Source organism: Chelmon rostratus, chromosome 17 (assembly GCF_017976325.1).
Source record: "Chelmon rostratus isolate fCheRos1 chromosome 17, fCheRos1.pri, whole genome shotgun sequence".
NCBI classification, from domain to species: Eukaryota; Metazoa; Chordata; class Actinopteri; order Chaetodontiformes; family Chaetodontidae; genus Chelmon; species Chelmon rostratus.
Window position 1 is genome coordinate 12,253,291 of NC_055674.1, and position 25,386 is coordinate 12,278,676.

Below are 25,386 nucleotides of genomic sequence, written 5' to 3' on the forward strand. Positions count from 1 at the left end.
AATATACAGTTTCACACGTGAGTAGATTGGTTATTTACTTTTTTTAAAACGCCAAATCCATAAAGATAGAATAGGGTGTATGTGAGGGAATTTATTTTTCCGTTTGGTTTTGTAAATCCTCTACATCTATCGATATCATTTCTGTTATTAGATTTTTTTGCGTTCTCTGTATGTCCTTTCAGGCTTGCCGTAGGTTAATAATCTGTCTGCGGGGACCAGTCGGTCAAAGTTTAGTCAACCTGGTGCGTTCTGCTTCAGAGCGGCTGAAACCTCCACCTTTCTCCACAATGACAGCACGGAATATATCCCGCTTTTGGGAATGGGGGAGGAAGATAATTTGCGTTGGGAGAAACTATGCAGATCACGCCAAAGAGCTGAAAAATGCGATTCCTACGGAGCCGGTGTTGTTCCTGAAGCCACCTTCTGCATATGTAAGAGAGGGTTCACCCATCCTGGTGCCCATATACTCCAGCAACCTGCACCATGAGGTGGAGTTAGGAGTGGTCATCGGGAAAGGGGGCACGGCCATCCCCCAGTCCGCCGCTATGGAGCATGTTGCAGGCTATGCTCTGTGCTTGGACATGACAGCACGGGACATCCAGGACCAGTGCAAGTCCAAAGGTCTGCCTTGGACCCTTGCCAAAGCTTTCAACACCTCCTGCCCCGTCAGTGAGTTCATTCCCAAGGAGCGCATCCCCGACCCGGGGAGCGTGAAGCTGTGGCTGAAGGTGAACGACCAGCTGCGGCAGAGCGGCTGCACCTCCCAGATGATTTTCTCAATCCCCTATCTCATCAGCTACATCAGCGAATTCATCACCCTGGAGGAGGGGGATCTCATCCTGACCGGGACCCCCAAAGGAGTGTCCGCCGTGCAGGAGCACGATGAGCTGCAGGCTGGGATCGAGGACGTTGTCACCATGAGCTTCAGAGTAGACAGACAAGACCAGTAGTGAGAATAAAGAACAAGACATAAATACTCAGACTCATGAAGAGAGTTTCACTGAAAGGTTGAATTTAATTCTTATCAATATATTTTCATATGTGTTTGGATCAGCAGGTGGCAGTGCTGTGCCATCAAAGAGCATATTTCTGATTATTCTGCATTGAACAGTATTTGAGAATAAGTCTGCAGAACACAGTATGGTTACATTGATTGATCTCATTATCTGTTTTACTGTGTTATCTTTTTTAAGTCAGGGATAAGATAATCGTCCATCATTCATTTGTTACAAATCATCAGTGGTGGAAGAAGTATTCTGAACTTGTTCTCAAATAAAAGATGCAATAATATGTTGTAAAAAATATACATTTTGTTAAAAGTTAATCTCTTTCTTTCAAAACTTAATACTCATTCATAATACACATGAATGTATCATCAAAAAAGGTAAAAGTTGTTATTGGAGACATAATAACCCTCAGTGTTAAATTAATACATATAACATTGTTAGATTATTTTTAATGCATTAAAGTGGAAGTGTTTTAATGTTATGGCTGACTAGGTGGGAGCTAATTTTAACTACTTTATATTCTGTATATACTGAGTTGAACTTCTTCCACTACTGGAAGAAGCACTGAGATCCTTTTACTGAAGTAAAAGTACTAATACCACAGTGTAGAAATACTCTGTCACATGTGAAAGCCATGCATTCAAAATTGTGCTTGAGTGAAAACACAAAAATATTAGAAGCAAGAAAGGAATCAAAAGTAGACGTACTCATCATGCAGAATGACCCATTTCAGAGTAACATACATAATATGACAGTGTTATAATCAGTGATGCATTAATGTGTTCATCACTATAACATTGCAGCTAGTTACTTTGCAGATTTGTATTATTAATATAAAATGTAGTTAACAATATATCATGATGTAATATCGTAGACCAAGCTACCAATTAACTCATTTTAATGACTTTAGAAACTGACGGGTAGCTTGGTCTACAATAGTACATCATAATGTATTGTTAATTACTTTTTGTATTAATAATACAAATCTGCAAAGTTACCAGTCAGTACAGCTGTCAAATAAATAAAGTGGAGTAAAAAAGTACAACATTTCCCTCTGAAATGAAATATAAAGTAACATAAATGCTCAAGTAAAGCACAAGTACTTCAAAATTGCAGTGAAGGACAGGACTGCAGTAAATGTATTTACTGTTTAAATGTACTTAAAGTAAAAATATTTATTATTAGAGGTAATTCAGTACTTGAGTAAATGTACTTAGTTACATGCCACCATTGCAGCTCTTTTTTGTTGAAAAAACAATAGATTCATACTTGAAAATTAAGTAAAATTAACATTAAATGCTTCATAGACACAATACATTACTAACGAGTATAACAGCAGTCATGCCCAAGATGTCACAATGATATTGATATAGAAATAAAAATAATGATGATTATAATGACGGTGTAAAAATGGCAGTAAAAAAGACCAGCATCTATAGCGTCTGACCCTCTCAGAGCTTATACGTTAGTGTATTTTAGCCCACTGGTGTAATTATGATAAAAGTCGACTCACATCTGAGGATATTTCCGACCGTCACGTTCAGCAGCACAGTCTGAATTTATGTGGTGCCCCCTCCAGAAGCTTCGATGTGAAGTAAAGTTTATCCCAGATGAGTTCAAGTTGAGAAAATATTCATGTTAGTGAGCGAGTTTAGAGGACTGAGGGTTTGGCACTGGCTACCTGTGGTTACTCTTAAATTTGGAACACATTTTGCTGCTTGTTGGATTAGCAGAGACGTGTTTTCCCCAGAAAGTTTGATGGACCTCCGTTTCTGCTTCAAACTACCATGTGGGTACATTTCTGTAGCTGCACAGTGAACCTCGATGCCCTTTCGGTGTATGCCGTCTGGTTAATTAACAATCAAATGCACCAAAAAGACTCCTCTTGCTAATATCATTTAATGAAACTGTGGTATTTCTGCTCATCTAGAGTCATTTTTTCTTTCAGGCTGTGTACCTTCATCACAACCACATTCTTCCTGGACTGTTAAACATCTGTTCCAGGTTCAATTACAATTTTCCCACAGGCTTCTCTGTTTTCAGGATCAATCAGAGCCTCCATCAACCTGTCCCAGGCCAGTCTGCTGTAACCCGAGTCAGCGTACATCATCTCCCCACACCTGTGGGGCATGTTATCTCCAAGACTCACAGGACCCAAGCCCTGGCCCTCAGGGGACTCCGGGGTTGTGCACGTCCATCATTAGAGCAGTTATGACAGATTCAATTAGATTTGGGATCAGGGAAATGTAGTTGTGGCCTGTTTTTTCCCCCCACTATGTTAGCACAGCGGTGCACGGTATGGCATGCACACACAGGTGTCGTCTTTTATGAGATATGAATCATACTATTCATTGTCCCCGTGTGACTGAAGGTATTACACCCTCACGGGTTTTAACAATGGCTTCAAAGCTCCGGCTCAGCTCTGGTTTAGCGTTCACCACATGAAGCGGTCTGTTGTCATGGAGCAGGGGTCTGAGAAGGCCTGTTCGACGCTTTCAAGAGAGAAGGGATTACATGGAGGCCACAGGCTTCCGATCTAACGCGCACTAACGGTGATGTCACCTGTGACATGAAATCAAGCCAGTGGGTAACTGAGCCAAACAGCAGAGATTTGAGGGAATTCTCTTGTAAACAAACCCATCTAATAACGGGCAAAAGTTGGCTTGAATATACATTTTTAGCAGCATGGCGCTGTGGATGGCAACGTCAGTGTCTTTAAATTTGGTCCAGACTGAAATACCAACAACTATTAGATAGACTGGCACAAAAACTGGTTCAGACATTCACGGTTCCCAGATGACTGATCCCCTGACTTCTCCTCTGGTGCCACTGTGAGGTTGACTCTTGTGGCTTTGGGTGAAATATCTCAGCTCCTCTTGGACGGATGGCCATGAAATGTGGTGAACACATCTTTGTCGCCCTCAGAATGAGTTGTCATCACTTTGGCGAGCCCCTGACTTCTTATTTAGTGCCACCACCAAGTCAAAATTTGCCCACTGTGCTTTGATTTATGAATACTTGCAAAACTGACGGTCTCATTGTCATTGTCATGCTAGCATACTGATCTTAGCATGTAGCTGAGTGCAACCTCTCATGACACGGCTGGAGGCTCTTGGTCTTGTTAGACTTTGTGAGCACTCCTTCAATGGGTGTCTACTGTAAGCCTCTATTGGCGTGATGTAATGCTGTGCGTGCACATATGACCAAAACATACTGTGCAATGATAAAACAGGATATGCGGAGCGGTTGAAAATGAGCCCTGTTTTACACCTACTGTAACACGCCATAAGTGACATATTACCACAGACATGTTAAAACATCTGTTTGTATCCATCAGCTCATCAGTAGCTGTAGTTCAGAGGTAGCCGACTTGCTGGAGGTTGCTGGGTCAAATCTCTCAGGTTCACGTGGAAAACATGGCTGCTTGCTTGAACATGTAACAGTGGTTCATATGGATCCTGAATGGAACCTCAATTGTTTAGTTTGTTGTTGTTTTTTTTTCACTTTTTTTTACAATGAAGTCCAGTTAAGTTAGTCTTTATATGAAGAAACATATAATTTCAGTTGAAATCACGTAAAAAGAAACACAACAGCCTTTTTTGGATTATAAAATGCTCAAATAGAATAATATAACTTCCTTAGATGCCTGAAAGGCGTCTGAAAATTTGAAAGTACTTCGCTTTGACCTTTTTTTGCCACAGCAGCCCTTGACATTAAATTTATTGGAAGGTCCAACATGTGAAAATGTTTTACAACTTGGCAATGTGTGTGTGTGTGTGTGTGTGTGTGTGTGTGTGTGTGTGTGTGTGCGTGTGCGTGTGTGTCCGGAAAATGACCACTCGTGCTACCTCTCTTTGCGTGCTACACTGTATGTCATCAGACAGCGCTGCGGTGTGGCCATTCTTAGAAAAAAACCACCAACACACACACACCCGCTGGAAGGACTGAGTCAAACAGGATGCATGTGACATATCACATCAAAAAGACACACACTCACACGGCCTGGAAATTGATTTTTAATTTGTTTTTGGAAAGGCAGAAGGGCCACTGTGTGCGTGCGTGCGTGCATGCGTGTGTGTGTGTGTGCGTGTGTGTGTGTCTGTGTGTGTGTGTGTGTAGTGGATGCGTGCTTAGGTTTACATGCTTGGACGTCAGCCTGGGTCTTACAGTGAATGCACCTCTTTTTCCTGCATTTCCAAAATCATTGATGAGTTTTGACTGGTTCTGCATGTAAACAGTTACCGCGCCTTCAATTAGCCAGTCTCATACAGAATGAACAAGTGGGTGGTTGGGGATTAATAACACCACGGAGCAAATCAAGAACCAATTTGTGATTTTTTTATAGGCCAAACTTAAGGGCTGTGATTCATTCTTGCAGAATAATGAATGGGGCCTTTGGCAAATGAAAAGAAACCATGCGTGAAGGCCAGGTGCGAGCCTCTTTCAGTCAGAGTGATCAACTGTACGTAGTGTGTTAACATTTTGTTTGAAGGTGCAGGTGGGTAGTGTGGCGTGGAGCTTACTGTAGGTTTCACAACTAAATGCAGAATTGGATTTAAGTTTGTTTCATCCATACAGATGTGTGTACATTTCCAAACGAGCACAGATGTTTCCAGAAGTTGTTTTTTAATGTTATTTTAAGAATCAGCTTTATTTCTGAGTGTGACAGGTTTCCATCCATCTGGCAGCTCTGTCTCAGTTAGTACCTCATCAACCGAGCACAAGCTTCTCTATAAACTCTGATTGTTCAAGTTTTCCAATCAAAGCCCACTAAAAGAGCCTGGAGCTGGAATTTTGAAAGCTAAAATGGCAGCAGAGGCATGCACTGAAATATGTCCAGAAAAACAATGTTGTAAAATCCCATTGTAAAAGTTCTTAATGCCATATCCCTAAAAAAAGTTCCCCAATTTGCACTGAGCTACCATGACCATTTGAAAATCCCTCTAACCCAAATTACTCTCTCATCAATTAAAGCTGGAGTCACAATTTAACAAGATGCTGTGAGGCCTAAACCGCAGAGAAGAGAGAAAATCCCCGAGCATTTCTTCCCTGAATTGAAGGAGACTGCGGTACGGGTGGAAAATGTGTGGAGTCCTCAGTATGAACCGTCTTCATTTGTGGCTCCTCAGAGGGAAACCACTTTTACACTCTAATCCTACTTTTTATCTGCTGCGCAGGGATCAGCCCCCCTTCCCTTCAGAGCGGTTCATCCCTCCCTCCGAGTGTTTCTCATTAGTCTGCCATGCGCCCATTATTCCCAACGAAGAGTCACCGCACAAAATACACATCCCTCATCACGCCTAATCTCAAATAGTCACAGTGGCCTGTAACTCAATCCACATTGGGTGATTTTCATTCATGCAAACAAATCCACAATGGTAGGAATTGATGGCACGCAATAAATTGTGGGCTCAAATGCCTGGAAGCTGCATGCCAGCCGAAGCTAAACAAATTACCGTCCCCATGAGAAGGGAAGATTTGCAGTTTTGTGGACGTGTCATTTATTGTCTTTCCCTTTTACTTAAATTGAGAAATTGTAATCCAGAATATCTTGTATTTCAAACAAACTTGGAGAAAAATATGTTGCCTGTCTATCATCTGGATTTAGTGTAAGCGCTGAGGGTGACATCTCTTTTTGGCTTTAAACGGTGGCTTTGGCTCAATCTAAAGGAATTAACCCGAAAACCTTAAAGGTTTGACTTTTTCTCATGAGATTTTCTGCTTGGTCCAGCACTTGTTGAAGGGGTTTTTTTTGTTTTTTTTTTTTGGGATGTGTGTGCTTTATTCTCCATTAATTTCAACCAAACCACCAATGAACTGATGCTACAGGTCACCGAAGCTTAACATGTGTTATTCCTCTGATCCAGATTGACCCCCACTGACATTCTCCATTCCAATGAAAATGGACACTGTAGTTTGTTCTGAGTCAAACCCACATGCATGTCTTTAGGAACCAAATGAGGCACAGACCAAGTGAGGAAGTCAAAGGTATTGTTGATTCTGGTCTTTTCATGGGATTTGTTGACAGTGAGAAAAAAAACTGTACGCCAGGCTTATTCTTTTAAGGCAACAATTTGTCTGAGTTTATGGACGGTCCAAAATGTATAAAAATTTCATATTGTATCATTCAGCTCAAGGCTTATGTGTTTCATTCAAAATCTGTCGAACAATGCTCAGCTGTGGTCATTTAGATAAGATGATAAAGCATTTCCTGTTGTTTGTCTTTTTGATATTTATGACTGTATCATCTACAGAGAAACCACTCAAAAGTGGTTAAGAGTTATTGTTTTCAGAGAGTCAGAATCGGCTTTATTGTCTAAGCATGTGCACACATACAAGGAATCTGACTCCAGTTTAAACGTTGCACTCAATGTGCTTGCACAGGAAAAAACAAAACAGTACTCACACCACTGTACTCCATTGAATCAAAGCAAATCGTGAATTTTCTGAATCCCAAAATATTGATGACAGAGCCGTAAAACATGACTAAACGCTGGTGGTGACTACAGATTCTTGTGGCAGCCACAAGTGGAGGCTGTGTGTTCACGAGCTCTAACGGAGCAGTGTGTGCAAACGCAGACCAGAGGCGATTTTATAAGACTTGTTTGCTTAGATCACACCGTCAGATGAAGTTATGGGTTTTTTTTTAAATATGCAGTAGATCGTTTACATGAACACCAACGTGCATCCTCACGTGTCGCTTCCAGGGAATATATTCTCAATCATTCCTCCGTCTTTCTTCCTCCACCTCAATTGGATTTCTCACATCATTACCAGCGCTTAGTGACAACTGTAGATTATACTGAACGTCCTGCTGATTTAATGGAACTTAACGACTGGGCTAGTCCCGCGAACACCGACTCCAACGTCTTTCCCAGATGGCGGAATGGGAAATCAGTTATCTTTACTGCCTGCTGCTGGGCTGGCACAGCGGAGAGGCAGCTATCACTACGACTGGTAATACCGAGTCATAAAAGCTGGCACAGATGAAGTGAGCCAAGCACTTTTAAATTTTAGCGAGGCTCACTAAAAGCTAATACCAGACATATAAAACAGAGGGGGGATGTGACAGAAATACTGACAGGAATTAGAGAAGGCAAGATGTATGGGAAGAGAAAAAAGTAATGGGCGTGTGTGCACGCAAACTTGCACGATTGCACACACTGGCATGCTAATGCAAGCAGCCACGAATTTTTCCTCTCACAAGCCGCTAATGTTCCCACAAGCAAAGCTCACTGTTAATCGATTTGATTGAATAGTTTTGGTTTAATCCTTGAATGAAAGAACTGGTCAGGCATATTTCCATGCATTGTCCAGAGAAAAAAAAAACATCTGCAGTGTATGTTTCAGATCTGAAGTGAGTTCCTTCTTTGGTTGTTCCACGAGAGCAGATGTTCCCCCCCTCGCAGGATAGTTTACCATGAAAGAGACGAGCTCTGCTGCTAATTCTGCGCCCGGAGAGGAAGGAGGGGGCTCCCTGACTGAGCTGACATCTTTCATAATTAAAGGCCACAGCGCACGCAGGCCTCAGACTGTACATGTGGTCTCGCTGTGTGGAAGTGGTGAGAGGGAAAAGCCGTGTGAGAGGGGCCGAGGAGGAGAGGGTAGAGGCCGAGCCGGAGTCCTCTCCAGAGACAAAATAAAGGCGGCTTGAGAGCGTAAATAAAAGGAGCGGGTGAGGAGCAGCTTGACCAGGACTGCGCTAACAGGGTTATCATGGAGGAACTGGCCATTCGCTGCTCCCTCAACCCTTAGCTCGGCCCTGCTGCTACAGTTTGCATGCTAACTAGCTCGCGCTCCAAAGACTTCACCATTCCTTAAACAACGGGTCAACAAGGGACAGATGTAGTTTCTACCCGGCAACTGTCAGTTTGGTCTGAACTTGCCTGCTGCATTATTAGCTGTAGCTGTTGCTTACAAATTAAGCTAACGCTAGCTCCGTGTTTTGGGTTGAAACGGCGGCTGTAGCTGTTTTTGTTTTTAATCATGACTGATTCATATTAAAACAAGAACTCACTCAGCATTTCACTCATTCGGACCTTTTTGTCTTGAAGTGTCTTAAGCTATTATAACTTCTTACTGAGATATTATTATTATCCGAATTACTTCATGCTTGAAACTAGAATTTCCACAATAATAAAGCTGTGTAAGCATCACTGGCAAGTACAAACCTGCTTTATCAAAGTCAGAAGTTCTTTGTATACAAACAAATGCACTTGTCACGCTGTGGTGAGGTTTGTCCCGTCTTGGGTTTTCTGTCTTGTCATTTCCTGTTTTATTTTGAAAGTCTAACTCTCCTCTCCTTTCAGAGCACTTGCCCTTCCTCATGTGTCACCGGTGTGTCCTCCCTGATTACCCATTGTCTCCACCTGTTCCCTATTACCCTCCAAGTGCTTAAATAGTCTGCATCCCCCTTGTCTTGTGCCAGTGTGTCTTTGTCCGTAGGTCGATTCACCCGAGCCTGACCTTGTCTTCGTAAGCCTTTGTTCCTCTTCGTGAGTGTTTTTGTTTGTAAGTTCTATAGTCTAGTTTTTGCCTTTTTGTCTTTGTTTGTTCATAGCCATTTCATAGTCCTCTTTAGTGTTTTTTGTTTGTTAGTCTCAGTTTTGAAAGTGATTGTAGATCCTCCGTTTTTTAGGAGTGAAATTTATTATTTTCCCTATTCTGATTCCTTACTTTAAATGTTTCTCGTTTTCATAGCCTTTTGAGTTCTTCCTCCCTCAGGAGTGATTTTCGTCTACTTAGGTTTTGTAGCCATAGGTGTTCTTTTCCTTATCCTCCATTCGGAACGATTTTTGTTACATTTTGTTCTTTTCATTGCTTTGTATAGATTAATTCTACTCGCTTGCTAGATCGATTAACCCTAGGTTAATTTCATAGCCTGTTTTGTTTGCCTGTCAGCAAAGAGGTCTTTGTGTGTAAATAAACCTCTGTATATTGAAATCTCTGCATCTGTGACCTGATTTGAGTCCCAGCCTGACAGTGCTTGTTTTTAGTCTGGCTGCACTACTTTTAAGCTTTTTTCCCTTGTTTTTGAGAGCTGAGCGTGTAAAAGATACATGATAGCATGCTAAAATATTCCTCACCAGTTGATTATCCATGTAGAAAACATGGTAATAAAGAAACAGCATTGTTGAACTAGCTAGTCCTTGTATTTTAAGTATTAAGACAGCTCTGTTTGGCTGTTTATCTTCCATATTTTGTGTGTTTTACTTTTAACACTACAAGAGCAGATTTTTTGGATCAGGACCAATTGATGTGTGTGACAAACTTGAAGGTGCTCTGTAGGGTTTTTGAAAACTTTTTTTAAATGTAACCCATAACCCCACAAACCAATGTCGCCCAGTTAATTATTGATGTGCTCCTCGACCTTGAAAGTGATCCTTCCACAAATAGGAGTTATAATAGGCAGTGGTTTCAGCTACACTCATTATATTTGTTGGATTATGATTCACGTTTGAAGGAAAATTATGTCATCCTTCCAGCAGTCTTTATAGAAATATGCTCAGCTTGAAATGATAAAAGATGAAACATTGTACTCTGGAAGGCAATGTCCTTTAAAACTACTTCACAACACAAAGAATCAGAGTCAGAATTAAAGTTTTATACACACCACTGTGCTCTGTGTACACATAGAGTTTAAAATGGTTCAAAATAATCACAAAAAAGTTATTTATTTGAAGTGGATGACAGTGGATACAGTTGGTACTGTCCAAGGAAATTAAAATGTAGCTTTGACAGGGAACATATCTACAAATACTTAAAAATGGAATGTGTGTGTGGTTTCTGTTGTTGCACATTTACTATTTACAGATGAGGTATCCGTGGTATATCAACTGCAATGTACTGAGAAGTATCCTGCAACATCAAGCTAAGACATGTAGCATTTTAAAGACCATTTAGAAACAATAAATGTAACAAAAATGTAAATGCAGCCAAGATAACACTGCTAGTAATTAAAAAGAAATAGTGGTTCATCATGAAGTATGACACTTTTTCCAATGTCCTGTCAATGAAAACGTAGTCACTTTTATGTCTTGCCTTGTCATGTAATAAATACATTTCTTTCATAAAAGAAATCTTCAACTGTTGTATTTCAAATCAACAGAAACTATAAATATCAGCTTATTTTATAAACAAAACATAAAGAAAGTCAAAAATTATATTCAAAGGCAATGTTTGCGTTCCCTTTGGTTTGTAGGTTTCTTCTAACTTCTGTACGACAATAACATTAACATACAAGCAAGAAAATGGTTTAATAACTAAGCCATTAACTATGTGTGTAACTTATATATTGGCAGCACTTTGTCCATGTTGGCTTTTACTCTGCAGAAAAACGGTGACAGTTCATGTGCTGCATGTCATGTTGATTCCACTGAGGCATTCAGTTTGTGGACCCCGTATTCCTCGACCCTGTCCCTGAGAATGTTAGCCCTGTGGAGCAATAAGTCTCCAGAAGAGATTGGCTTTTATCTGGGATAGGAATCTCCTCTGCTAGTCCCAGCCAAAGTCTTGTCCACTCATCTGGTAGAAACGGTGGTTGAAGGGCTTGTAGAAGTCTCTGAGTCTCCGCAGGACTTCCGAGGGGATCTGAGGATGGGGTCTGCCCTTAGACTTTCCGAGGCAGCGAGGCCTGCTGCTCCCCTCTGGCTTCTTCAAGCAGGGGAAACCTTTGGTCTGGTTGAAGTAGAAGTGTTTGTCTGAAACAACCCTTTTCAGACCCAGAAAGTCCTGAACCCGGCCCATCTCCCCAGCCGGATCAGACACCAGCCGCTCACCGCTAACAAACAGAAAATGAGACAAGGGGAAGTGCTGAAGCCAGTTCTCCAGATGTTTCGCGTAGAGGCCAATGCGCACGGCGCTCCATGTGGTGTCAATCAGACCTGTGGAGGAGTTTTTCAAAGCCAGGCTCTGGAAGGATGGAAGGCCGGGGTTCTTGGACAGTGTCTGGGTGTAGTCAGATACAGCCCGCGTCACAGGATCCCTGACCACCACAATGAGCTTGGTATGGCAGTTCATGGTGCAGACACGGCCGGGAGCCTCCTTTGTGACGAAGTAGCTGGGTGTCTTCTCCATGGTGATCTGGCCATCCAGTGTCCGAGGCATCAGGTTCCTAAATGAAAAGAGGAAACTGGTCAAACAAAACAGTAAAGGTGTGAGCCTTAAAACCAAAATAACTACCTAAAACACACTAAAACACTGAGTGGGATGACACTTCTCTGTGGATCTTTAAGAGTGACCACTTTCACATTAGAGGTTTGACCAGTTCTTAATGAAAGAGCACAGCTAATGCAACTTTTAAAAAAGTGGCAGTAGCATCATCACTTATCATTCTGCAAACTTTTCAAGAGAGCTTGGGTCTGATCTCACAGTCAGAATCAGATTTACTGCCAAATTTCACACAGAAGGAATTTGACTTGGTGTTTTGGTGCACAACAATGAACACAGTAAGCAGAGAATATGAAGAAAGAAAGATAAAAAAAGAAAACACTTTAAGGCAAGAATCATAAATAGAAAGTAGAATTTGATATTAAAACATGTAAAGCAACCAGGGAATGTGCAACAGTTTACAGCATGAATTCTAAAGAGTAAAGAATATCTGCACTTCCCAAGATAGTATCGCCCCATTTGTCTGTTCTATTGTACTGACTTCACTGAAAGGAAAATCAAGAGATAACGTAAACACATTATACACACTAAACACTAAAGCACCCCAAAATCTGTGATTAAAGCTTCATACGCTGTGGTGTGTTTATGCACCAGGGCCCCAAACAGCCATCTGAGCCTCACTGCATGGCCTGCACGAAAGCACCATCCCCTCGCTATGGGCCTGATGAGTCAAAACCACAAAGCCTCAAGAACCACTTAACAGCAATTTCCTACAGATCCCCTCCTTTCTTCCTGCGAGAGCAAAGTGTACCTCCCAACCCCCCAGCACCCTCACCTCCCCTCCGGGTAGCTACAAGGACCCAAACAGACCAAAGCGTGCAGGAAGTGCAACCAGGATGGCAAGCTGCTGAGCTCAGCTAGTGTGTTAAACATATGGCTGCAATGAGGAGAGACGCCGTGTAGAATGTGCCAGTGAAAGGACATGTGCTGAATTATGTGCTACTATATTGCAGCAATGAATTTTCTACGTTTCTTCTCTACTTTACAAATTGTGCGCACCTGCTTTCTTATGAAAGTTCTTCAATGATTTGATTCAAAGCATCTCATCACACTTCAAAGCAGCTGTCCTGCCTGTTACACAGACCGCTTTAATTTCAGCACTATCTGGCAAACTGGCATTGTGGGTATCCGACAGATCCAGCGTTTGTTGGTGTGTCTGCGTTTGACATTGATGGACTGCGTGAGGCAAAACTGTGGTGGATTTGGATTTCAGAGACAAATTGTTTCACATGACACGGATGATGAGCGATGTTTAAAAAAGCAAATGAATTGTCTGTAGTTCATTTATTCCACACATCTTATACTGTCTTACTGGAAACAGAGAGCTTTCATGTGGCTTCCTATAAAATAGACAAGTAATGGAGCCTGGGTGCTTTATTTGTTTCAGATTGGAAGTCTGCATAGAGTCAAAATGTCAATGACAAGAGGCCACTCAGAAATGTGGATAGCTGATGGACGTCCAAGGGAAATTTATTCACATTTTTCCAGTTATTCTAGTGAGATTGTCTGTGGTCGAACACTGATTTGATGTTTAATAAAAAGCAAACTGTTGTATTCATGAAGTAACGGTTCATTGGCCCCATTGTTTGCTTTAAAGATGAAAAACAGCAAAACCAAAAACGCTAAGAAATTTGAGCTGATCAGTAAAAAAAACCAAAACAAATACACTCTTGTTTGCCATGTAGAATGATTGACTTCACTTGAGCCTTCGGTACAGTATTTCAACATCATTTCGATCTTTATATTCCAGCTGAGAGAACTAGAGTCAGGCAGAACGCCAATGGCTGATAAAAGTGACCCTCCAACAGTCTCAAAGTACATTAGGCAGGTTGACTCTGGTTAGAAGCAGCAGTCATAAGTCAAAGTACAGGTTCACTGATTTCACCCTTGCTCTGTGGTCAAATGCTGCACAGTAAGCCCTTAACAAGCATCAGTCATTACAAACTCTTCCTGTGCAGCCAAACATTGTTCAAACCCACAGAACTCAAACTTTATTCCACATTACATTGGGGATCTTAAAGGAATAGTCTTGTTTTTTGGGAAAAAAAACAAGGAAGAAGAGTGATACCACTCTGGTGTTTGTAGTAAATGTGATTCTAGCCAGCCGCATAGCTTAGCCAAGGAGGGGGAAATAAATCGCCTGGCTCTGTCCAAAGGTAACAAAATCCACCTCCGGAACCTCTAAAGCTCACTAATTAACACTATATCTGGTTTGTTCAGTCTGTACAAAAACTAAAGTGTAAAAGCAATATGTTGTGGTTTAAGGTGTGTGGGTGTGTGTGTGTGTGTGTGTGTGTGTGTGTGTGTTTGGGGGGTTGGGGGTCTGGGGCATGCCAGATTATTTCTTGGCCTGGTGCACTTACTTCCTGCTTCTATTAAAAAACCACAACATGTTGTTTATACACTTTGGTTCTTGTAAGCAACAAAGAGTGAGTTTTACAGGTGCTTACCTTTGGTTGAATGCCCGTTCACAGTCTTCATGCTAAGCTAAGCTAACCAAATGTAGCTTCATACTGGATATACAGATCCTCTCATCTAGAAAGCAAATGAGCATATTTCCCAAAATGTCAAACTAATCCTATAAAGTTTAAAAAGGTGTCAAGCCGAATTTTTGGGTACATGAGGATGAGTTGATGCTTAAGATGAAAAAAACCTATTTAAAGCTACTTAAGGGGAAACAAGGTTTATATTTGGAGATGCACCAAGTGTGCTGCAACTATAAAGAAAGTCTTCTGTAGTTCATGACCGTGACCACGAGTGTGAAGGAGGAAACTTGGACTTGCAAGTTTCAAGTTTCCCTCTTTACTTGAAGTTAAGCCATTTCAATCCACCCCCATTAAATGATCCTCATAATAAAAGACCATTAATTGATTATTATCCAACTACAAGAGCTGCAAATGGCCTATCGCTGCCTGTCTGTCCCCTGTTTATCTGTGTCTAATCAATACGTCTGTCTCTATATGACGGATTACTCACAGTGTGTACATGTGCTCCTGCGTGTGTGTGCCTGTCTGCGTGTGTGTGTGTGCACATACACAGACACACATGCGAGCACGGAGGTGTCAGTGTTTACTGATTAGAAACTGAGTGCTCGTCCCCTTCTCTGTCCTCTCCTCTCTCTCATCCTTACTCTCGGATTTGTCCTTCACTCCTTGACATAAGTGTCACTTCAGTAATTGACCATAAGTTGTCTTTCCATACTCATGAATAGTTAATGAATTATGGCTTTCCCCCCGTCTCTCCTCTGGTCCCTATCTCCCTCATCACAATCTGTCTCATTATCAGAGAATCAATAATGGCCATTCTCTATCATAAATCTGTTCCTGTATGTGGTGTCAGGAGAAACTGTAAACAGATCAGGGATGATTCATTTCTTGTCAATTTTCTCATGCATGTAAATCTATTGTAATGTTGGAGATGCTTTACAGATCTCTCTCATTTAACTTAAGGAAAAATACCTTTCATTCTACTGGATCTTAATGTGCAAAGAGAGTTAGTCAGGGCACCAAGATGTTTTCTATTTAGTCCACTATTGGAAAGTCTTGCTGACTAGCCACATTAGTCTGGAACTCCCTGCTGCTTAAAGGATGTAGTGCTTTTCTTCCCTGAAGTGCTACAGCGCTGATTACTTTACTGATATGTTCTAGGCAGTCTGGATCAGAAGATTAAATACTAACCCTGGCAACAAGGATGTGGCCAAGACACTTCCTGCCCTCCGAGATTATGGGTTCTCCCGCTGAAGCGCTGCAGCTACATCCCCTGTAGCGCCCTAACAAAAGACATTCTGCACACAAAGTAGAGCCGATTGTACACAAAAAGATCCTAAAAATCTAATTATCGTGTTGTTTTCTAAAACAAAAACAGATCTTAAATTCCACAGGTTATTATACTCATTTACTGGACCATCTACACTAAACACTGGCTCGCTGAAGGAGACTTCTGCTCTGGCAGGCGTCTCTACGTCCAAAACGCTTTCATAGCCGAGACCCAATTAATGAGGCAGTGGAAAATCAAGGCCGTAAAAATGAGGAGAGCAAACAACAAACTGAGTGAAAACATTTCCCAGCAGTGCTGCTGAGCTCAGAGGGAGACAGAGGCAGCCCGAGGGCCACGGACGGCCCGTCAGGCTGACAGGATGAGTGTGGGAACCTCGATTTACGCCTCCATGCCTGGATGAAACACATGTTGCTGTTTTCCTCTGACCAGAAAACAACAGGAAAACAACAAAAGAAATTCTGAAAGGTCAACAAGCAGAAAATAGCAGCTTAAAGGAACAGGTTGACATGTTGGGAAATATGCTTATTTGTTTTCTTGCCGGCAGTTAGATGTGAAAATTGACTCCACTCATTGCGTGGCTATGCAAGAGTATACATGAGGATGAATTAAAGGATTCATATGCTTTCTGTTGAAGAAATACATGAAAAGATCAAAACTTTAAGGTAAAACTCAACATACTGTATAGTTTGTAAGATAAGAAGATTAATACCACTCTCATATCTTTCCATTAAATATAAGGTCAGCTAGCAGCCACTTAGCTTAGCATAGCATAAAGGAAACAGAAACTGCTAGCTTGGCTCTGCCCATGGTAACAAAATCCACCTACCAGCACCTCTTAAAATAACAAATTAGTTATATCTTTGAGTTATTGCAGTTATTTCTTGTCCAAAAAGCATTTTTCCAACCCACTTCAGATGAAACCATGTCCACTTCCATATGACGAAAGTCTGGACGGCTGCGTCCCTTCAGTTGCTGTCATGCCAATAAGCTAACATTACTAAATGCCTTGCTGTTTTCTAACTGTATTCCACAGTTAGAAAACAGCACGCTAGCTAGCTTCTTGTCTGATTTGTGGTCTGATAAACAGGACATTTTTATAAAATTACGTACATATACATATGCTTGACTCAGACTGTTAACTCATAGTCCTTATTTAAGTTTCCCATTACTCAACACCAGACACCCACTGAACATACAGCTAGGAAATAGCATGCTAGGTAGCTAATTCCTGTCTAATTTGTGGTCTGATAAACAGTACGTGCCTCATATTTCCAAGCTAATGTAGCTGTTATATTTTGCAGGCTCGTACATGTGGTTTCCATGGCAACACAGGCTTTCATCATATATAAGTGGGTTAAAATGGCTGAAAAGTGGGTCCAGAAAAACTTATAGCCACACTGAAGTTTGTCATTTTTAGTCTTGTAGATGTAGATGTAATGTGTTAAGTGGTGAACTTTTATTACCTTTTGATAGAGCCAGGCTAGCTTTCATTCTGTCTCTGGTCTCAATGCTAAGGTAAGCTAACCAGCTGCTGACAGTAGCTTCATATTTAATGGACAGAAATGAAAGTGTCAAGCTACAGCTTTATGTATAACCTGTGTTTCATCATGAGCACAATTCAGCAGGCCACGGATGAGGAGTCATCACTGTCTGTGGGATACTGAGGGGTAACGTTGCCATGCTGTCTACGTGCTCTTTGTCCGTAGAAACCTGAGCTAACAACGAGGCCTCAAAGTGTCATGGACGCCAAAGCGCCGTGCAAAGCCAAACGTAGCCTGAGGATGAGCTTGAGAATGAGCAACAGCGTTAAAAACAATATTTCAGAACAGCCGGCGAATGAGTGCGTATCAGAGCTAAAGCAGCATGCGACACACACACAAACACGCGAAACACTTGATTCGAGTGTCAGCCTGGAGGTGAATTTCTGCCGCTTTTTCTGACTCTCATCGCCTCTCTCCATAGGCAGAGAGAGGAAGTGGATGGTTAGAGCCCTCTGGGAACCCACATGACTGGCAGAAAGACCGCTGCCACCCACAGATTTTAAATACATTGCTATCAGATGATTATTTTCTTCCTATGAATAATGATGCAGTAACGGATGGAGAGGAGGGTTTTCTCAATAGGAGGTTAGCTGAACTGCTCCGCTTCTACAGAGAATATAGTGTTTTACATCTTCATCTTTAGTGGTTTACAGCAGGAAGTCGGTGCAATGAGTTTGAATATGTGTGTGTGTCAGTGGGTTAGTGGGTGGGTGGGGGGTGTAAAATCATGCACATGTGTGTGCGTGTGTGGGCTTTTCTATAAAGAAATGTGAAATTTTTTTTTGTTGGTCAATGGCTAATTAGTAACTGCATGGCATATGAGCGTCCAGTCATAATTAGTCTTCACAGGACGGTGGCATTTGGCACATGAAAGTAGCAGTGACACCAGGGTACGAGTACAAAGGATGGGCTTGGCTTGAAAATGTTCTATGCCAGCACCAATACCAAAACAATACTTTTTTGATACCTTATGAAGAATATACCGTTGGTGGGCGGTTGGTTCACCACTTTTTCAAGACTGAATATCTCAACAAGTACTAGAGGGATTGCAATGAATTTTGGTTCAGACATTCAGGCTCCCCTCACGAGAAACGGCAGTAACTTTGGTGAACTTTTCATCTAGCGCCATCATCAGGTCAAATTTCATTTTGTCCAAAACTAATGACATTCCCATCAACTACAGTTGAGCTTTGTGCTTATTGTCAATCAGCAAATGTTACCACAAACATACCTGCTGAACATCAGCATGTTAGCATTGTCACTGTTAGCATGCTGACCATTGGCATTTAGCTCAGAGCACCGCTGTTCGTCCTCACACAGCCACTAGCATGGCTGGATACTAGCCTTTCACAAATTTCACTTTAAAAAAGTAGTGTAAAAGCATGCAAAACTATTGTGCAAATCTGGAAATATCTATATTTAATAACAGTAAGTCAACAAGACTTTCAGTATACTTGATTCTTGATGCTAGGGACCCTTGTCCTAATACTGATGTTAGCCAGATGCTGACAGAACATCATGATTGCAGTTCTTCATTTATTATAGTTATGAGAATCAGAGATGTGGATCAATTCAAACCACAGACTATGTGTGACAAGAAAATTGTTTTTAATTTCCCGGGGGTGATATCATTGTATTTCCACTGGATGCTCCTGTCTGTTTTCAACCCTGGAGTTATTCTTTTTTGGAAGCGGCGGTGCAACTGAGCATGACTACCAAATATCTGGAACACTTCCTCTTTGCCAACTGAAACAGAACCATGGTTTCTTCGCACATTCTTTTCCTCACAAGCTAACTGCAGTCTGACACGACTGAAATCTTAACCAAGATTTTTACAGGCGCCCCAAAATGCACCACAATGCACCTCAAATTATTATAATTTCCACCATATGGTTTGTGAGTGTGGGTGTTTTCAAACCTTATAACATCACCTAGACCCAACTCCAGCCAAACCCCACCAACATTAAAACACAATACAGCTCAAAACTACAGAGACCACTTCCTTGTCTGTTACACCAATCAGTCGTGTTTGGCCTCTATCACTAATGGCCTTGGGGCTGGACACAGAATGAGGTGTGGGGAAAGTCACCCTCACTCTGGAGAACATTGGCCCACGTGCATTAGAGTCCACTTTCACCATTTCAGCTGTCAAAAATCCTGACTGACATGGTAAGCGTTTGAATTTGACCTCCTGGAAAACTATCTACACCGTCTCACCAACCAGATCTAGCATATAAGAACACCTCAACAGCTCATGGTTCCATCATTATTTAACAACACTACAAAAATGAAAAGTCCTATTTTGGACACTGAGTATTAGTCAGGATTAACCTATATTCATAAATGCACTATTAAAATCATCCAACCAATCAACCAGTTTCTGTTCCACATACAGGAAGAATAAATATTGTGCTGTACTCTGTCATGTCTGATCAGTGTTTCTCAATGTGTTTTTAATTTTCTTTCAATTGAAGACAGCAAAGATGTGACCATTTACATACGTGACAACAGACTGCAGTAATAAACGGCAGTAATAAACGGCAAACAATTGGTATCAAGTCTGTTTTATAAATGGTAAAGGAGTGCAGAGTTTTGTACAATATATAGCAGTAATCTAAAAAAGAACACATTTTAAAATATGCAGTATTTCAATTTTGTGTGAGAAATATGCAAGGGGTAAAAGGTCAAATGCGATGAAGATGCTTTTTAAGAAATTAAACAAATGAACAAGTGCCTCCATGTTTTATAACAGGTTCCAAAGCATTTGAGAAAAAGATCAGATCAGCCAGATTTGGATTAATAGAAGGAAAAGTAACACGATGGTGAGGTTTTTGACAGTTTATTTTAGAAGATAGTCATGTTTCTGATCTCACAAAATTGATCCAAGGAACTTGATGTTCGATTGAAAAGACGCCTATCAAAAATGACCTGCACATAAACACATAGTTCTCTCTTAATTTCACCTGTTGTCATCACTTCATATCCATATTCACAAAAATCTATGTCTTTTTAAGGACCAATGTAATTTCTCCTTGCCCTTGTGCTGCTGCCCTTAATGGATTTATACTATATTTTAATAGCAATCCGATCAGGCATGGCCTTTGGTGTCAAGGCTGTAGGTCAGCCAATTGACGAGCTTTCAAAATATTGATGAGGACTGGTGTTTTTCCTCAAATAGAAATGCATACTGATTTCTATTACAGTTGGTATTTCTATTCTATGACGATATTCTGGATCGTGGATCCAAAGCTGTGCGATTAGTGTTCATCTCTTTTAAAATAACAACAAGACAACAACAACAAATGCTCTCATTTTCACATCATCAAGGAGCTGAAAAAAAAAAAAAAGAAGACTTGTGAGTGACTCATTCCAGCACACGTCATGGTGACAAAGCCGTGACAATCAGAGCCATTGTGCCGTGGAAAGCTGAGGTTTTTCAGTTTTCTGTGGTGGCTCTCAAGTCCCATATGAAACCCATCACCCCATGAAGTCCCCTTAAAGCCATAAAACAACACAGAAATTCATTAAATCTTTGCCTCATTTTGAATGCACTATTTGTGGCTTTTCCATTCCCGTAATGGGCTCATATGCACACATGCAAACTAGAGAAGGGTTTGGATGGAGGGACAGACTGGGTGGAGAGGAAAGAGAGACAGAAGGCTGCAGACTGCATCACTCGAGATAAAAGCGATGGAAAACGCACACGAATGAGGATCGTCTCACAGAAGACAATGCTGCTGAGCAGCAAGCTCGGGAGGGTACTGCTGCGTCTGTGAAGTGTCTCCAGCGTGAAGATCGCCAGAGTCTGACAGCAAAGGCTCAATATTTGACACACGACTCTCACGCATCTGCTGAAATCGCCAAACAGTTCGTGCTTATTTCTCCTTCCAAGACATGTGGAAGCAGGCGGGTTTTCACCATGCACAAATTGTTGTCAGATACGCTAATCTGAAATGTGTCTTTGGCAAAGGTTGTTTACTTATGAAGAGACTCTGATTCATCTATAAAATGATTAACAATTTTCTCATTTGGAGGCATTTGAATAAGTTTTTATATTGATTATGGCTGAAACACGAGCATGCAAAGGTCATAAATGTCTTAAATGAAGGGAGAGTCGATAAAGTAATAAAATGGTGTAGGTTAATTCTGCCATAGTAAGATTAAATTAATGATCTGGTGAAATATTTATATTCATGCACATCATTGAAATGTGACCCTGTTTAGCAGAGAGCTGCAGATGGAGCGGAGAACTTCAACCAGATAAAATATCAGGGCTGCTTTTCAGAGCCTGTCATACACAGCAGCCTCGTACCAAAGTGTTTGTGCGTGTGTGTGCGTGTGTTTGTTAGCTTCCAGATGTGACTGTCAGGTGGAGAGGACTTGCTTGTTCCACATGGATGACTTCTTGCTGTCACACACACACACAAATACACACACACACACACCGCCGCGCTCCATGACTTCTAGAGTCTTCTCTGTGGGTCACTGCAGATGACAGCAAACAGACTTTTGCCAATTTTTCTGAGATTCGATGACAACAGGGGAATCATTTTTCAGTGATTTCACCCAGGATCACGTTGCTGCTGTTTCTATTGTTGTTGTTAATCCTTCCAACTCCTCTGCACCTCCGGTTTCAGCTACGCTTTGTCTGCCCGATGTGGAAAATGGCTAATCTTAAAAATCAACAAAATACTAGTAGTAGCTCACACCCATCAGAACTGGTTTAAGCGAATCACCTGCCCTGCAGTCATTTATTTAATCGATATAAAAGCTGCTGAAAAATCAACACAAACAAATGCTGAGACATTTTTTTTATCATGACATTTGTAGTCGAAGCTATAGCTACAGAAAAATTTGGCAATTTCTGTTGCACATAAAGTATTTCTTTCTGAAACGATTGCTTGATTAATAGAAAGATTAGTCAGTCGACAGATTATTAACTATTTTGGTAATCCACTAATCTCTCAGTAATTTTTCAAAGCAAAAATACCAAATATGTGCCAGTTCTGACATCTCAGATCTAAAGATTAGTTGCTTCTCTTTGTCATGTATGATAGAAAACAGAATATACTTGGTTTTTATGCTGTTAATTTAACTAAATAAGCAATCTTAATAAATAGTGGAAATTATGTTGGGAAATTATAATCAGCAGAATGCTCTTAATGAAAATAATCATCAGCTGCAGACCTTATTGTGACTGATCTAACTTTCGGAGACCATATGAGTGTCACTGCTGTGCTATAGCACCAACAAAACTACAGCATTAAAGCATAGCAGCGTTACAGCGCCAGTCAGGCTAATTAAAACACACAGAAACACACATAAAACATGGACCTGGAAACACCAGGTCTACCACAGGTATTTCATCCCCCACACTAAAGGAAGAGTATAGAAGAGACTTGAAGCTGGATGAGAGGGAAGAAAGAGAAAGACAGTGAGAAGGTTAAATAAGAGGAGAGAGCAGGATGTGGGGAGAAGGATAAATGTGGTGAAGAGAGACAGCAGAGGAGAGAAGTGTAGAAGAAGAGTCGTGGAGAAGGCAGCAAAGCGCCAACCTGCATGTGTATTTGGTGCATGTGTTTATGAGAAAAATAGAGAGGAAGCTTAGCAGCATGCTAAAATTATCAGTGATGAAAGTGTTTCCATGTGTCCTGCTGTTCCCAGTTAAAATGCAGCTAAGGGTTTAAAAAAGAGAGGAGATTAAATTACAGCACGGCATTTGTTTATCAGCTCTCTTCATCCTGTCAAAGCTCACTCTCTCCGTATGTCACCTTTAATGCTCACAGGTCCAAAAGAGAAGGCTGTTGTAACTCTGGTGACAAGCTGTGAGCCGGGACCTTCTCCAGGTGGAACATCTGGAGATGATCAGGATTTAGCTTCATCCAGTCCTGAATTGTTCTCCTTTAGGGCCTTAAACTACACCCAAATGATAGCTCTGGTCAGCCCAGTCACCCCCAGATCAGCTGCTGTCACTGCGACAGTAGCTGAAGAACATTTTATGTGCCTCCATGTAGAGACCTGTACATCACTGTGACGTGCAGTCTGATATGAGTTAATTGCATCAGTCAGGTTTACATCCTGTATATGCGGGAGACATATTATAGTCTGTAATGTCTGCATGACTCGCGCTCTGATCAGGATGGGAATAATGCTGTCATGTTGAAGTGTATAAATGTTGCTTCGATGACTGTCAAGATGATAAAGTGCTCCTCGGAGACCTCGCGAGCCTTTTGATCTACAGTGCAGCATGCAGTGACGATATTGGCTTATGGTGATGTGAATGCATCAGCGAGCCAGTGTTTGGCTGTCCAGGCTATTGATGAGGAGACATCAGCACTTCTGCACAGGGGCACTTCTGCCTGTCAGCGCTGCATCTGACCCTTCAGCCTGCACTGGTCATCCTGCACTGTCTGAGAGAGCATCCAAGCCTTTAATGTGAAGATTTAAAGACTTGGCATATTGCTTTTGGGAGTTAAAGCATGTCTTTTGCAGCCAATAGTGAATTTACAGTCAATACAGTGGTGTTCATAACAAATTAAAGCTCATGGTTAAGCCCTATTTTGCCTTTATTTTTACCTATAATATTATTTTTAATTGATTATACATTCAGGAGAGGTGTGAAAAGTTCCCTCCAGCTTTTACTTTGCAAAACAGCTAGAAGTCAACCTTAACTTGCGTGCGCACGTGTGTTTGTCGGTGTGTTTCCTACCTGTACCACTCCAGCCCCTTATCATAAAACCTGTCGAAGAAGTGAGGCTCCGCGCCGACCGCCCTCACGTCCGGATGGATGCGGAGAAACTCCAGCAGGGCGCGGGTTCCTCCTTTCTTCACGCCGATTATAATCGCCTGCGGAAACCTCTTGGTCCCGAACGTGTTGGACACGGGGATGCCGTTGCCCTGGCCGCTGTCCTTCGCGCTGTCCGACACGTGTTGGGGCGGCTGTCCCGGCGCGTCCACCTGCTCTGCGTCCGCGGAGGCTGTGCGGTTTCTGTCCGGGAGGAGACGCGGCGATGGTCGCAGGTCGTCCAAAAAGCGGCGATGATCGTCCAGAATGTCATAGTCTGAAGCTTGTTGGCTGTACAGAGCTCTCGGAGCCGAATCGCAGAGTCCGGTGAGGCAGTAGAAGAAGTAGGTGAAGATCAGGACCATGGTAAAAAACACCGAGACTTTGGACAGCGCCTTGGCGAAGTTGAACCTGACTCTGCATCCACTACATCCCATGAGTTGATCTCCTGCGCGGTGCCAAAGGGCCAAAACGGGGACAGCATGCTTCTTCTTCCTACATTGAGTTAATACCTTCTTAAATTTACCTCGCTGAACCTGTTGCGCAAAAGTGAAGCATCACTTGGAGAGCTTCTGGCGTCGGTGGAAAGGCACAGCGTGGAATGTTTCTCCTTTTTCCCCCATAAGAGACTAAATTATTCCTTGTCAGTCGATAAAGTTTTGTCATTTAACATGACTCAGTCATCTGCAGTCGAATGAGACTTGCAGCCTGCGGTATCTCTGCGCTCTGAGGTCAACTAATCTCCCATTCAAGGTTTCTCCTCCGCTTTTCCTACGCCCTTTTTTTTTTACAAGTCTCCACCCCTCCCTGCTCCAGCTATAGATAAACATGCATATAGTGGCTCGGGCTGTAGCCTACAGCTTTATTTCTATACTGCAAGAACATCCAAACTTATTTCTTATTTAGAACATAAATGAGGGCATGCATTAATAATAATATGCATTAAGCTCCATCATCTATAACCACTTGATGCATATAAAAAACCCTTTGGGAAAACATGTGGTTTGCCTTAAGTTATCTATATATGATATGCTTTTGTGGAACTTTGTAACATGAAAAAAAGCGCTTTATTATGAGCTACAGGCACATCAGTGTAAATGTAAGTGGA

At 41.7% G+C, this 25,386-nt stretch overlaps 2 protein-coding genes across 2 annotated transcripts; one reads left to right on the forward strand and one right to left on the reverse strand.

Annotated features, from left to right (window-relative positions):
• The first annotated feature begins 208 nt into the window (after positions 1-208).
• fahd1 (fumarylacetoacetate hydrolase domain containing 1) lies at positions 209-1,304 on the forward strand. The gene has a single exon (XM_041957745.1). The coding sequence runs from the start codon at positions 288-290 to the stop codon at positions 948-950; it is 663 nt and encodes a 220-aa protein (XP_041813679.1). The 5' UTR covers positions 209-287; the 3' UTR covers positions 951-1,304.
• Positions 1,305-10,826: 9,522 nt separating this feature from the next.
• Positions 10,827-24,878, reverse strand: LOC121620765 (heparan sulfate glucosamine 3-O-sulfotransferase 6-like). Its single transcript, XM_041956951.1, has 2 exons — positions 24,204-24,878; positions 10,827-12,120 (listed from the first exon to the last, which is right to left on the reverse strand). Exons 1-2 carry the CDS (start codon positions 24,713-24,715, stop codon positions 11,502-11,504), a joined length of 1,131 nt encoding a protein of 376 aa, XP_041812885.1. The 5' UTR covers positions 24,716-24,878; the 3' UTR covers positions 10,827-11,501.
• Positions 24,879-25,386: the final 508 nt, after the last annotated feature.

Coding starts and splice junctions, on each gene's coding strand:
- fahd1 (XM_041957745.1), top strand. CDS start 288: ATGACAGCACGGAATATATCCCGCTTTTGGGAATGGGGGAGGAAGATA.
- LOC121620765 (XM_041956951.1), bottom strand. CDS start 24,715: ATGGGATGTAGTGGATGCAGAGTCAGGTTCAACTTCGCCAAGGCGCTG. Junction 12,121..24,203: donor AAGGGGCTGGAGTGGTACAG/GTAGGAAACACA, acceptor CTTTTCATTTAG/GAACCTGATGCCTCGGACAC.